This window comes from Anser brachyrhynchus, assembly GCF_964034855.1.
Source record: "Anser brachyrhynchus genome assembly, chromosome: 2".
NCBI lineage: Eukaryota > Metazoa > Chordata > Aves > Anseriformes > Anatidae > Anser > Anser brachyrhynchus.
In genome coordinates this window covers 50081820-50096020 of record NC_137695.1, presented here as the reverse complement: position 1 = coordinate 50096020, position 14201 = coordinate 50081820, and the positions used below count along the sequence as shown (strand labels likewise).

General features: G+C 41.7%; 1 protein-coding gene across 4 annotated transcripts in view; it reads right to left on the bottom strand.

The window, feature by feature from the left end:
* LOC308189794 (tRNA selenocysteine 1-associated protein 1-like) overlaps positions 1 to 14201 on the bottom strand; it is a 216967-nt gene that overhangs the window by 181788 nt on the left and 20978 nt on the right. The window contains exons 3-6 of one of the 4 annotated variants that reach the window (XM_080580266.1): positions 8975 to 9097; positions 6595 to 6790; positions 6023 to 6068; positions 4763 to 5200 (exon numbers count right to left, since the gene is read on the bottom strand). The exons of 1 other annotated variant lie outside the window; for it this stretch is intronic. In XM_080580266.1, coding sequence (XP_080436392.1) covers positions 5064 to 5200; positions 6023 to 6068; positions 6595 to 6790; positions 8975 to 9054 — 459 coding nt within the window. In that variant the 5' untranslated portion in view covers positions 9055 to 9097 and the 3' untranslated portion in view covers positions 4763 to 5063. Of the gene's footprint in view, positions 1 to 4762; positions 5201 to 6022; positions 6069 to 6348; positions 6791 to 8974; positions 9098 to 12120; positions 12665 to 14201 lie in introns of those variants that run through there. 2 more of the 4 variants (XR_013946610.1, XR_013946611.1) reach the window with 2 other exon arrangements.

Sequence of the window (14201 nt, the reverse complement as noted above, 5' to 3'; positions counted from 1 at the left end):
ATCTTCTGCCTGGAGTGTGTCCACGTCTGGGCTGCCGAAAGAGACACCTGCCCGCTGTGCCGCGGGCACATCATTGGCATCGTGCGCCTGGCCCGACGACCACGCAGGAGGTTCCAGCGCAACGCACGGCTGGGGCAGCGGCAGCAGCAGCAGCAGCGCCAGACGAGCCCCTCCAGCTACCACTCCCGCAGCGTCTCGCCCCGGCGCAGGGAGCGCAGCCCCTCCATGGCAGGAGAGCTCGTCAGGAGCTTCTCCTGGCACGCGGGGCAGGTGGGGCGCAGACTGCCAAGGTCCCAGCAGGACGACGACGTCGGGGACACGTCCTGGCTGCATAGGGTCAGGCAGGAGGAGCCGGGGGCCGGAGACCGCACGGGCCGGCAGGCCGGGCCCCCCGCCTGAGCAGGCGGCCGGGCCTCACCTGGGGACGGGCTGGGGGTGGCAGCCACAATTAATTACCCCGGGAATAAATTACAAACTGTTCCACCCTGCAAAGCCTCTGCCTGCACTTATTTCCTGCATCGGTCAGCGGGGGGGGGTGGGGGGGGTGGGGGCTGAACGCAGCCCTCTGCCGCTGCCCGCGTCGCCAATTGGTTTGGGGATGTCTGCTCCTGATGGGGAGCGGCTGCGGGTGGTGGGTCCCCGAGTGAGACCTGGGGGTGAGAAGTCATTTGGGGGATGAGAAGTCGTCATGGGAATGGGAAAGTGTTGGGGGTGGGAGCAGCCACAAAGGTTTAAATTACTCAGTTGTTTTATTGGCCTCGCGTGATAAGAAGACTCAACTCTATCCACAAAATCCTGGCTGATGAAGGAACACGGTGCCCAAAGTAGAACTTAAATAATTTAGCTGAGTTTGTAAAAGATCAAAAGTGCTGAAGCAGTTTGTCCTGGTTCCAGTTAGGACAGAGTTAATTTTCCCTCATAGTAGCTGGTAGGGTGCTATGTTTTGGATTAGGATGAGAAGAGCGCTGATAACATGCTGATGTTTTAATTGTTGCAGAGCAGTGTTTACACCAGGCCAAGGGCTTTTCGGCTTCTCGCTCTGTCCTGCCAGCGAGCAGGCTGGGGGTGCAGCAGGAGCTGGGAGGGGACAGACCCAGGACAGCTGACCCAAACTGGCCAAAGGGGTATTCCATACCATCTGGCGTCATGCTAAACAATATATAGGGGTGGCTGGCCGGGGTGGGGGGGCCGGCTGCTCGGGGATAGGCTGGGCATCGGTCAGCGGGTGGTGAGCAATTGCATTGTGCATCACTTGTTTTCTTACACATTATTATTATTAATACTATTATCATTATCACTATTATCACTATTATTGTTATTATTATATTCCTGTCTTAATAAACTGTCTTTATCTCAACTCACCGGCTTCACTTTCCCGTTTCTCTCCCCCATCCCAGAGAGGGAGGGGGGAGGGTGAGCGAACGGCTGTGTGGTGTTTAGCTGCCAGCCGGGTTAAACCACAACAGGTGACAGGCCTTTAACGACACTCACGACTCAGAAACATTTGCCGATGCAGTCAAACGGTGTCTATTAACGCGAGGCACTGAAGTTAATTGGTATTAAAAATGAGCCAAAACGAAAGGCAAGTATCTGCGTGTCCAGCAGAATGACAGCAATCATCACCATTTGATCAACCTTCCCTGTGAGTTCTATCTGCAAGTTACTTTGAGGTAGCGCTAGAAAGAAGCGGTTGGTCCAGAGCATCCCTGCAAAAAGAAACATCCACGGCTTAAGTACCGTTTACTCTTTTGGTATCCTTTTAAGTACTTTTTACCGTTTCGGACTCCTGCCTTTTCCCGGCTCACTGATGACAGCATTAGTAGCCCCTCAAGCTACTGTCCTACAGCCTTTCCCATCAGTGAAGAGATAGGAAAAACCCCACTACTTCTTGGAAAAGAAAACCAGCAGGTTTTTGAATAAAAGCACTCTCTGTTGCAGCTAGGTACAACGAAAAGAGTTTATGAAATCATTACGGGACATTCCTGTAGAAAACTTCCTCAAGCTTGGAAGAAAAAAAAACATTTCAGCTAAGTAAAACAGAAAATAACTGGAAGAAGTGAAGTATGGCGGTGTTGGAAAAGTTGCTTCAAAGACTTGTTTAATTAAAAAGAAGGAAGAAAGCAAGTCCCTACTGCAATCCCATCTTTGTCAAACTGATGGCGGGCACCAGTACGATGTGTTCAGCTAACACAGGCTGGAAGTTGTAACTGCAGCTGTGCAGTTTACCCAGTAAAAAGACTCCGCAAAGCATTCTAGCAGTTCCGATGCAATCACTGCTTCCTGAATTTGTGACTCACGGTTAACACGGCAGTACAGGAAGAAGTCTGGCATTCACTGTGCTCTTACGGTAAAGAATCTGCCCTGCGCACACCATCCCAAGCCAGGTATGCGCTCCTAACAGGAAAGGACGATAGGCTGATAAGTCTCAGCAGAGGGAAAAAGACATCAGAGAACTACTTTATAACAGCAGCACGCGGGCTGCAACCGACGTTCTCTTCCTCTCATCATTTTCATTTCTGTGGACTCCAAGAGAATACACTCCCAACATTTTTCAGCTCTGGAGAACAAACAGCCCAACCAATCTCATTCACTGAACTACAAAACTGGTATTTTCACTATCTAGTCCGGAAAAGGAGGCGCACGTCTCTAACGTACAGTGTAGAGACTTTGTTAATAGGCAAAGTCTGCATAAAATAGGTGGCCACAGCCTGATTTTCTGACGTTCAGGGCCTTGGGTCACACACCACCACAGTATCAGACTTAATGAAGTCACCAATCTACGTGGGCCTCTCGTTACACAGGTCACCTGTTATGGACCAACCTCTCAAAGGCCAAAAAACAGCACTGATACTGCCGGGCCAACACGTATCTGTAGCATCCCATTTCTGGGTGACAACACAATGAATGTTTCCACAAAGTACTCGATGCAACCTAACTACTGTGTTTGGTGAGGCAAAGCAAGCCGTGTCAAAGCAGCGTAGCACCCAGGCACATTCCTGGAAGATGTTTTGCTGCTCACGTTGAAGAAAATAGATAAAAAAATCCTGTGCAGTTTGCGCTTCTGAGCTCAAGTACCACAGCTATGCACTACAATTGAAGTGGCATCAAACCTTGTAAGGTTTTGAAGCTTCAGCACTGCCATCCAAATTCAAGGAGGCTGCATCTATTATCTTGAATTTGCCCCAGCTCAGTCCCCTGAAACAATTCCATAGACACGTACAAGCAACCCTTTTCCCACCCAGATTCTTTGCTTCATCTATTCCACCTCTACCTTGTGTCATATTCTTATTAATCTGCCCCTCAAAAGACTCCCTGGCTCACACAAAGAAGCAACCCAACAAATCCCTGTTCCCAGCCACGTTGCTTTCATGCTTTGGGAAGAGTTAACTGCAACAGCTCTAACTGTGATGCCACCTCACCCCCTCCACCTATGTGAGGTTCTTTGCCTTCTGTCTCCTCCTACGTGTACACCTGCACTAGAACCAGGAAGAATGTGCTTCCTACAATACCCCAAGAGCCTCTTCTGTTTCAGGATGTCATCATTTCAATTCAGGACTGAAAGTATTCCTCGCAAAGACCCAACAGCTAATAGCTAACAGAAGCAGTTGCTGGTGATCAGCTACAAGTAACCTGGAAGTACTGAGGAGTCACAAAAGAGAATTTGCATTACATTTAAGAACAGCATGCAGCTTAGGACCACTGCTTTCACTGACTACACTAAGCCATAAAAAAGAATTGGATTCTTACCTGCCATCACAGCAATTATGGTTTATGTTGCCCCCAAAACACACACGGCAGTACCAGAACTGTGTCAACTAGCTTTAACAGCTTCCCCAGCTATTAAGTACAGTAATTTCTGCTTCCTTTTTTTTCTTGGAGGAATATTCTTTTGTTTCCAGCCTCACTTACTTATTATACACACTGTTAATTAGCAACTATTTCTCCATACTCATAGGGTTATGGAGTCCCTATGACTGGAAAAGACTCTGTACCCTTCAAGATAAGAACAGCATAAGGGCAGCAACTCGCAAGACTGCTCTAGCTTAAAGCAAAGCTTTCCTCATTGCTCTCATCTCCTTTGACTTGAGTGCTGTCATCCTTCTACCAGAGCTTTAAAAACTTCATTACCACGAATGAAGGAAGACCAGAGCAATCAGAGAGGGTAGCAGAGGGTATAACTTAAGGAGCTGTTAGTAGGATTTTTTTGTTGTTCCTGGTGGACTATTTTTCTCCTTGCCAGCAAGGAGGGAAAACCAGCAAGTTGTTTTCTCCAAGATTTTTTTTTTTAGGTTTAAGAACACGGATTATGTTGTAGCAATTTCTTCGCTGTAAAGCGTCAGCTGAGAAGTCTAACAGTAAGAAGGGCAAGGGAAAACTGAATGCTGATGCAGAGAGTGCCAGCAGACATCATCCTCATTCCACGGGATGTTTGTAGCTATGGCAGTTGAAGTCTACACTTCCATATGCTTAACATACCCTATTTATAAGCCAATTTTAGCTGACCTAGCATGTATCAGTAGTACAGTTAGAGCCAGCAGCCTGCAGGAAAAAGTGGGCACAGGTGTCTCCATAGCAAGGCCTGTGAGTGTCTCCCATACATACTTCCAGTCTAAGCAAGCACATGAAAGGCTTGGCTTGTCGCTTACCTAAGAAACCAGGAAAACAAGGGAAAGCTAGATTTTGCTTGTGTCCTAATGCCCATATAAAAATAAAGACAGATGAAATACCCTTACTACCTTGTTAAATTCCATAAGCTGGAAGAGAACGTGCTGCACACAGGTACAAGTAAAATCCCTTGCTGGCAGGTTTGCAGAAACAAATTTTTTATTTACACAGGCAAGTCTATCTTTAGACCCCATTTACCTCTTTACATTTCTCGAATATTTACATGACTTCATGGTGCTCCAAGAAGGGAGTGATGAACAAAAAGATTACAGAAACTGTCAAAAGCATAGCAAAAAAAACCCAACCTATCATTGTGCTTTAAAACTTATGAGCTAGAATAATGTAGAAGAAATGTAGTTTTAGCACTTTGGTCCTAACGGTCATGCTCTAGAAGACACTTAAATAGCAGAGGGGATTTCAGAAGTGACCGTATCCAGAGGTTGCCAGTGACAATTCATGAGTGAATCGTAGAGTTCTTCGCTTGTCTCCGTGAGTTGTCTGTTCATTTCATCAACATCCAAGTAGAGCTGTGGATCTGAAAATAAAAGCCTGGTAAGTCCAAGTATCAAATCTGAGGCATGCGCACAAAAAAACTTCATGTGAAATGGCTAATAAACTGTATTTTAAGCTAAGTGTAATAAGCTATTAGATCTACTAATTTTAGTGAGCTATTTAGTCCTCTAAAATTTTGAGCCTCACAACTCCAACTTTTGAGAATTTGTATATTAGAAGGCCGAGACTAGAATTGTCTTTCAAGATAAAGACAAAGACAATGTTTAAGATAGTAAAGATAACGTTTAAGGATAATCAGCCATGAAACCCTCCCAAGAGTCATTTAATTCACTTCTACGGCAATACACGTTACATAGGATAGTTTCTAAACACTAACACAAAATGCCTCCACGTGAGGAACTTTGCAAACCTTCCACACAGGACACAAATATGTTTTGTACCGTATTTGTAAGTGCAAGCTGAATCCTCCTTTTGGAATCTGCAACATAAGCTTTTACCTCAGGGTGGAGAACAAAGCTTTTGCATATTACTGAGTTTCTAATATAAAATCTGCTTAGCGGAACCAATGCAAAGAACAAAATTCTGTATTAGACCATTTTCAAATGGGAATGAAGGCACAGGTACAAGAAACGTGCTGCGAAGCATTGACAGTGTCCCGTTTTACTTGATGCGGTCAGTGTATGCTGTATCAGCTTTAAAACCCCAACTGATTGCAGATCAGCCCCACAGAGGTTTGACCTCAGCTGAATTTTCAAGATGTTCTTCATCCAGTAGAGGTTGGCTTGTATTGTTAAAAGGCACAAGGATGGCTAAACTCAAGTGACAATGATAGAACCCTTATTACCGTCAGGAATTAGGTCATCACCGATTGCAGTCATAACTGAAGATTCCTGAAAGACAGAAAAGGCTAAGTTTAATCATAACTCATTTCAGAAAGCATCACAGATTCAAAGTGCTGCAGTCTCAATCCATTCCTTCTTCCTACAACTACAAGGATAGATGGCATTTTATCTACTTATTTTTAGAAGAAAGCCAATATTACAGTACAGGTTGGAAGGGACCTCCGGAGGTCACAACTAATACATTGACCACGATAAGACCACTTACAACAACTGTTTAATTTGCTTTAAGCAAAGCAAATCAGAAGAACAGGAACAGAAGAAGCGTATGCAATTATGCTGTCAAAACCATTCTTTGGTATGCGTGAACAAATAATGGTGTATAAATCACTAATTCTATGGATTTACTATTTAAGCACTTAAATACAAACACCTCTGAATGGAATCTGCTCTTTTAACTTCACACTAAGCAGAAAGCATGTTTTCAACTTCGGATTCTTTTTGCTGATTCACACAAATCTGTACAACATATTATCTGTGAAATATTTTCTTTACAGCAAGCGTGCACTATCTTTACCTCAAAAACAGCTGGAGCCATTAAAGAATCTCCTAAAGAGCAGTCTCCAACAGCTTGCATGCTGTCACAGGGAGCATAGGAGCTGTAGTTGTAGTCAGCGTAAGCATCGTAACTCCGCTGCGAGTGGTAGTTCTGGTAATCTTGGTAATAATCATTATAGTTGTATGACTGGTACCGCTGCAATTCTGCTTTCAGTCTGAAACATGAGAAGTTGCATACAGTCAGAGAACAATAAACTGTAAACCCAGTTCTGAACTTAAACAATTTGTCAGCTTACATACTTCAAAGCTTAAAAGGAAGCTTTTCTAAACAGTCACCTAAGTGACAGCTTAAGTCACAGCTCAAAACCTCATTTCTATAGAAGCAAGCATCCTCACCTTTGCCAATACCAGAAGGAATTGTTCTCATGGACTAACTCCAGAGCCTTGACATGGTTACCTGTATACATCAAGTTTTTTTAGCGTTGGCATAAGCAAGCTGCTGCTAAGTCTCTGTGCTTTGCTAAAGATTGATTTAAGACCAGAGACATTTATCAAGCACAGCTGCTTTAAAGATGCAGTCTTAACCCTTCTATCTTTTGTTTGGTTAATTACTAGATCTTATTTCCAGAAAGAAGTGAATGGAGTCAGATTATCCATTTCAAAGAAGCATCTGACGCTGCCTGTCAGTTTGCCATGTCTACCTCCACCTGCTCAGTTTTTTTGTTTGTTTAAAGTCCATTAAACATTCAACAGCTGCCAACTATACCGCTCAGGTGAAGTCAGTCTTGCTTAACAACACAATCGCGATTCTCCAGTATGACGCCTTATTATTAGTGGGAGAATTACAAAATACACTGGTTCTTAAGAAGAAAGGGCCAGCTGATTAGCTTTCACTACTTTCCCTTTCAAGATTTTCTCAGGGGCAGCTTCAGACTAATGACAAGAACCAAGACAAGTGCTATCTGTACTAAAACTGAGGTACACTGCATAAAGAACATTCAGATAACCCAGCTGCATATTCAAAAAAATCCGCTGTTTAGACTTGTCTTCACTGATTCTGTACAGGCAGACCTCCTGTGTCTGCAGTGCCCAGTTTCTCTGACTTGAATTGGGGATGCAGAGAAGTGAGTTCTATGCTTTTGGGGAAGAATACAAGCTGAAGGCATTCTGAAATAGCTTCCAAACTGAGCAAACATGAGGGAAAAACTAATCCAATGGCTGGGTATTTCAATGCTAAGAGAGCACGGTACTCAGCCATTCAGAAACGTATTACTGATGTGTATTTTAATACCTACATTTGTTTCAATACTGCAAAGCTACACAAGTTCTAATAAAGAGGTAATCCATTGTCTTGTTACTGTAGTAAACAAACAGAAGATACATCATCTTAGGTCTTCTGCTTCCAACTGCACTCTTCCTACATACAGTTGTGTAGGGAAGGAAAATCTGAAAATACTGTTGACGTTCTTCTGGATAGCCGAAGCAAGAAAACATGTTTGTGGCTTATTCTTGTTTTCAAAATAAAACAATATTAATTTAATCAAAAAACTTTGGCAAAGAAGTTTGGACAGTGCTCTCTTGGAGAAGAGCATTTCCATTCTAAAGCAGAAGGAGGCAACATTTGCAGAATTATGCTAGGTAAACAGAAACAGAAGTGTCATTTTTTACTATTTAACAGAACACACAAGCTGACCTCATGAACATACTGAAATTGTTTATATGAAGTCCTGTTTTGTCAGTATCCTGGATCAAAGTTCATCAAATTTGGTATCAATTCTTTAACTGTTCAGAGACCTGAATTGCCTTAAATAAGTGATAGAACTGAGCCGGTAGAGTAAGAAACCCTCTCAGGAAGTGCTAAGCTTTAAACTCCCCATTGCCCTAAGCTCATGAAAAGCAAAGAATAGCATTCTAAACCTGTTCTAGTAATAACGCCTTTGGCTTTCTCCCTGCGTTCCCATTTTTCCCCCCCACTTCTTTCCTGTCAACCCACTATAAAACTAGTTATGTGCTTCTCTCAAACTAGAGGGAAAGCTCTAAGAACAAGAACTCCCTAGCATATAAAACCACTTGTTGTCCCTTCTACCTTATGCAGGCCCAAACCTGAAAATATTTACCAATGCATTCAGCTTTGCTACTGTTGAGAAACAAGGCTGGTTACAATGGCAGCTAAGCCCAAGTTGCGCCGTCTGGCTAGACTTAACAGTTGGATTCCCCCAGCCATCCTGAAGCAGGTTGATGAATCCAGGGAGTCAAAACATAGGACTTCTGCATTTTGGGTTTTGTAGACTGCATCCTGTGTACAGCCACTACAGCAAGGGCCACAGACTTTCCAAAGGCAGAGCTACAAGAATCTGATTATTTAGAATAACTGTATCAATGCACAACTCCTTGGTTACCTTTTAGAAATTCCTATGCTCAGCCGGATTCCTTTTCCCCCCAGACCTGGTGCGTTCTGGCAGTCTTGCAGTGCCCTCATCTGATCACCTTGCTCACCAAATCTGACATAGGCATACCCTCTACTATTTTCAAAAGGGTGAAAACCAATTCTAGTATGCATAACAGTTACAAAGCTAACGAATTCAATTTCTGTCTTCTACAAAAAACAGAAGATAGCAGCTACTATAGCTTCTATTACTTAAGCAACCTCTCTGGCATGTGCACGTGCACAGAAAAGGCTTTCATCAAATTAAAAAACTTGGGCCAGAAGCAAAAAGCTTATTCCTTGGTAGCATTAAGATGCAACTCACTGAGAGCCAGCAAAACAATACATTTTAAGTGCTCTCTGCGTAAGTAATCAGATTCCATATTTCTGCATATACAGCAGTTAATCAGTTAGCACTAACCCACTCCTTTTGGAGCCACAAACTTTATTGGTCACAAACACCAAGAGCTGGCTGTAATTATCTGAACCAGTATTAACCGGTACCTCTGAACTCTTCAAACAAAAATATCTTTCAGGTGCTCTTAGAAGAACAACATCAATTGCCTGCAACAATTTGATGGCTTTGCTAAATGGAGCACTGAAAAGCACAGTGGTACAGTTTCTTTTGTAGCCTGTTCAGAAATTATAGCCCTGTGCCTACAGCTTCAAATCAGGCCAAGCTTACCAGCCCAGCTCTTACAGCTTAAGTTCACTGCACTCGAATGCCTTCAAGACGTGCTTTTAGGAGCCATGGAGAAGAACCCTCTGGTAAGACCACCATTATAAAGTACTGAGTGTTGTTTTACACTTAAAATAGAACTATCTGTTACAGTCATTCATCAGCTTTCCCTAGGCTGCTGCTCTCTCACTACTGAATGTGATCCTGCTCTCAGTTTCCCACTAACTTTTTCCCCCAGCGTTTATGGCCTCTTTTCATCTATGACACTTTTAAGGGACTACACCGTGTTGAAAAATGCTGGTTAACATTTCCTTTTACACAAGGTGCCTCATCAAATTTTCCTGACTAAACCAAACCCCAGAACTTTAACTAGAAGAGGAAGCACACAAACACACACGCCTCCCTGGCCACCATATCTCCCCAAAACATATCTGTTCAGTAACAGATCAACTGTAAGAATACTGTGATTAAAATCAGTATAGCTCTATACACTGCTTTTGTTCGGGATTACTAGCTAATGTCCTTCCCCTTACCACTTCTGGAATTAATACTGAATTCTGTACTCTAAAACGTGGTTCTTAAGTCATACAAATGACATTTAACAATCAGAATTTTTCCACACAGTGATCCTCAATAAAAACTTCAATTCTCTACTGCAGTCTTTCAACAAATTAAAGGAATACAAAACTGGCTAATAACTGTTCAGTGATTTTTGGACCTTTGTAGCACTAGAGTAACAGCAGTACACTCTGCAGCATAGTTGCAAGTACGTGGGAATAAGATACTCTCTCTCATCTCTTTTTTTCTCTGAAAAGTGTGAGGCCTCTATTTCACCCTACTAAAGATTTTACTACCAACTGTACTGCTAGCATTGAGACACTACAACTTCTGTGCTTGTATGAGATGCAGGACAGGTTCCTTAAGGTGTCGCAATTTTTTGTCTAAACCTAGTGTTGAGATCAAAAAAGGGATTGCTACTAATTGCGTACGTATCAATAACCAGGACAGAAGACATGCTGCATATAGGAATTAAACTTTTTCTAAAGCTCTAGTACATGAACATATCAACCTGGAAGACACCAGGTCAAACTCCCACAATACTGAGGAGGAGAACTGGTCTAAACTTGTCAAATACTTGACAACAGCCTGCTTAGCACTGTGACTGCATAGAGGAAGACAGATCCCTAAGGCATATGCTCAGACTTTTCTCTAATCCAAACTGTCAATCCATTAGAATTCTGAAAAAAGTCTTACATCAAAATAGATCTTCATTCAGACAACTATCGCTTGCCCATAACAGCCCATATTCCTCTTTCTGTTAACACCAGTGAGCTTCAAGGGGGCAAAGACAGTTGTCAGCCTTCAAGCAAGTCTAATCTACAATTGGACTCAGGTTTAAAATATATATATACACACACACACACACACACACACACACAGATATATAGCATTGGTGGGCCAGAGATTTACTGAGTATTCCAACTCAACTGTCCAAAGGGACTCTTGCCAGCAGATCAGTGTGGTGCTCCTGCTCCAGAACATGGCACCCAACAGAGACCAGCATCACAAAAAACACTACCACCACTACCTACTCTACAAACAAAAGGTAGGGCACTGCAATAAACTTTGTGAACGAAATCAAAAGCAGTATGAGTTTTCTGTATCTCCTTCCTAAATGGAGAAGTAGAAAGGAGTTCTAACAGAAACAATTTAGAACAGTTTGAAAAAAGCATAATTAAAACCCAGCACCTGATTGCACCTGTACCAGAACCTTAAAGCCAGTCGCTTCCACCCCTAAAAAGGTGGTTGTTGTGAAGTCCAACTTTTAGATGCCAAAACAAAGTGTTGAGTTCTTTCTGCAAGCCAAAGAATGCCCATGGTCACACAAGAATTGCTTGGCAGATGAGCATAGAGTCAACAAAATTCCCTGCTACTGTTCTTTGAAAAGAGCAACCCCCTAAAAACCCAGTGCAAAGTCTCTTAACTCAAGCATTATTACCCAAAACACCATTTGCCCAGAAGGAAAAGCCATCAATATTATCTGGAGGATAACTCATTTGACCTAAACCAAGAAAGCAGTATAACACAAAGCAGTCTCCTCAAGAAGAAATTCAATTAATTCTGCTGGATTTTTTTTATTTTAGAGATGAGTTAGCATTTGGCCTCAAATGATTCTAAAGAACACATGGTCTTCATGTGAACTCAAAGCAGACAATTAACTTCATCATGAAAGGAGTATTAAAAAAAAGATTAATAAATCATAAATCTTCCTCCATGTTTTTGCTTAAAAAATAAAGAAAAAAACACATCAATAAACATCCTCCTGAACCGTAACTCACTTCCCCTACTTCACCTTCTAAAGAATACTTCAGAAAGAATCATCCCATTAGGACAGAGCTTTCAAACTGCAAGCAATTAAGTAGCTAAAACTAATAGCTTTTCCCCTAGGGAACATTAAGAGGGACAAATTATTTTGTTATAAGTAAACTGAGTTATAAACCATGAAATATCTGTCAAAGCAAAATTTGTAACGCTACAGATTTAGTTAAACTACAAAATGAGCCATATTTCCTGTAGAAGGAAAAAATTAGGCCTCCAATAGCAAAGATCCTTTCTGTGGATACAGCATTATAACGTGCCTCGTTTCCCATCTTCATATCCTACTCAGAAGATAAACTTGGGATAAAAAGTGCTGTATCAGTACTTTTATTCTTGCTCATCTTCCTTCCTTTCATAAAAACAACAATTTTCTCAAAGTTATATTGATCTTCAAACACAATCCAGACTTTGCAGCTCCCTCAAAATACAAAATTTTCATTGGATTTCCCATTCCTTTTACTGAGAACTGTCACCACCTTTCAGGTGCAGACCGTACTGAAAAAGGAGATTTCTTTCTTCCTTCAAGTAAGTTTTAAATTAATAGATGTCATACCTTTCAGATGGTTCTGCTCGCTGTTCTGCAGGCAAAGTCTTCTCTCTCATCCCCTGCAAGTTAAGTTTAGTTCAAGACTTAGCTGAATATGTACAGAATACACAAAGTACCAACAACCACTTAATGTGGTTTTTGGGCTTTTTTATTTTATTTATTTATTTTTAATTTTATAGCACTGAATACACCTCACCTACTTAACGTTGTTCCCTAATTCAGCATTGTGGGTACAGTTCAGTTAAATTTTGGGGCTAAAGTAAGCATCACTGCTTCACTCAGCATTGAGGACAAACTGATAGAACACTAAATCAAATTTGTCAAATCCTCTAACAAAGAAAGTAATTAATTTAAACAAAATGACAAAAATTGTGTGTGTGTGGGGGAGAGTTTTCATCAAAACTTGTGTTTACCAACCCCGTAAAAGGGACATACTTTTCTGTTTTCTATCATTTATCAACAAACAAGAAAAAAAAAAAAACTCTCCCCGCCCTAAAAACTAAGCAGTTGCTGCTACATTCGTTTTAGAACTTTACCAAATGGAGATTGTGCTGGCTAAACAATACAGAGATTGAAAGAGTTAAAAGCAATAAGCAACCAGTATTACTGTCCACTTTGATTTCCAGCCTAAAAAGCCCATACACTTAACACGTGGTCATTTGTACACTCAGACCGATACTGGAAACACAGATGTTTTCGCAGAAAGAGATGCCCATTTAATTTTATGGAAAATTTATCAGACTCCATCTACTCCAAAGCAATCAAAACCGATAGCTCAGCACATTGTCAGAACTCTCACTTGGAGCACATAGCTCACCTGGAATAGTTTACACAGAACACGAGCATGTTTCATCAGTGACACCTTTGTGTACATGAGAATATAGAAGGAAAACATTTCTGTCTTTTAATATTCTTTCACTGAGAACAGGATGACTCAATAGCACATCATGACATCGTGAAAACAACCACAAGACACTGAGTGTTCCAAAAACAGAATTAAATCCATAAAAGCTCAATCTATTTCACAATGGTTCCCACTGCCTTAAAGCTCGCCTCAAACATACTATCAGTACTTTTTGCAAAGATAGGATAACAATTGGTTTGAGAAACATTCCAAGACTGGAGAAAAAAAAAAAACAGGCACATAAGGACTCAAAAATGTACTCACTTGGTACTTTGTGTCTACTCTCTGGCAAATTTTGCTGGACTGAGTAGTTGAAGTCGGTGATGGTTCAGAATACCGCGTATAACGCATCGGTTGACGGTTTACCGTTGGTGTCACAAGTCTCTTAACAGGTGGAGGCTGGAATGCATTCTGGGATTCCAGCTTTGAAAGGGAAACAGCAATCAATTTATCCTTACGTCCACCCAAATTAATTCCAATATTTATTGATGAAAACAAATTACAGAACTATAAACCTCCCCCCATCGGTCTTGGCACTCAGTGAATACAATTTGAAAATTCTAAAAACCGCTCAACTTGTAGAGGGAAATCACCAGAAAACCAGTAACGAAATCCATAAAGCTATATATAAGTAGCCAAAGTCTCACTGAACTCCATTTCAAAATTTGGCAGTTAGCTTCATAGACAAAATA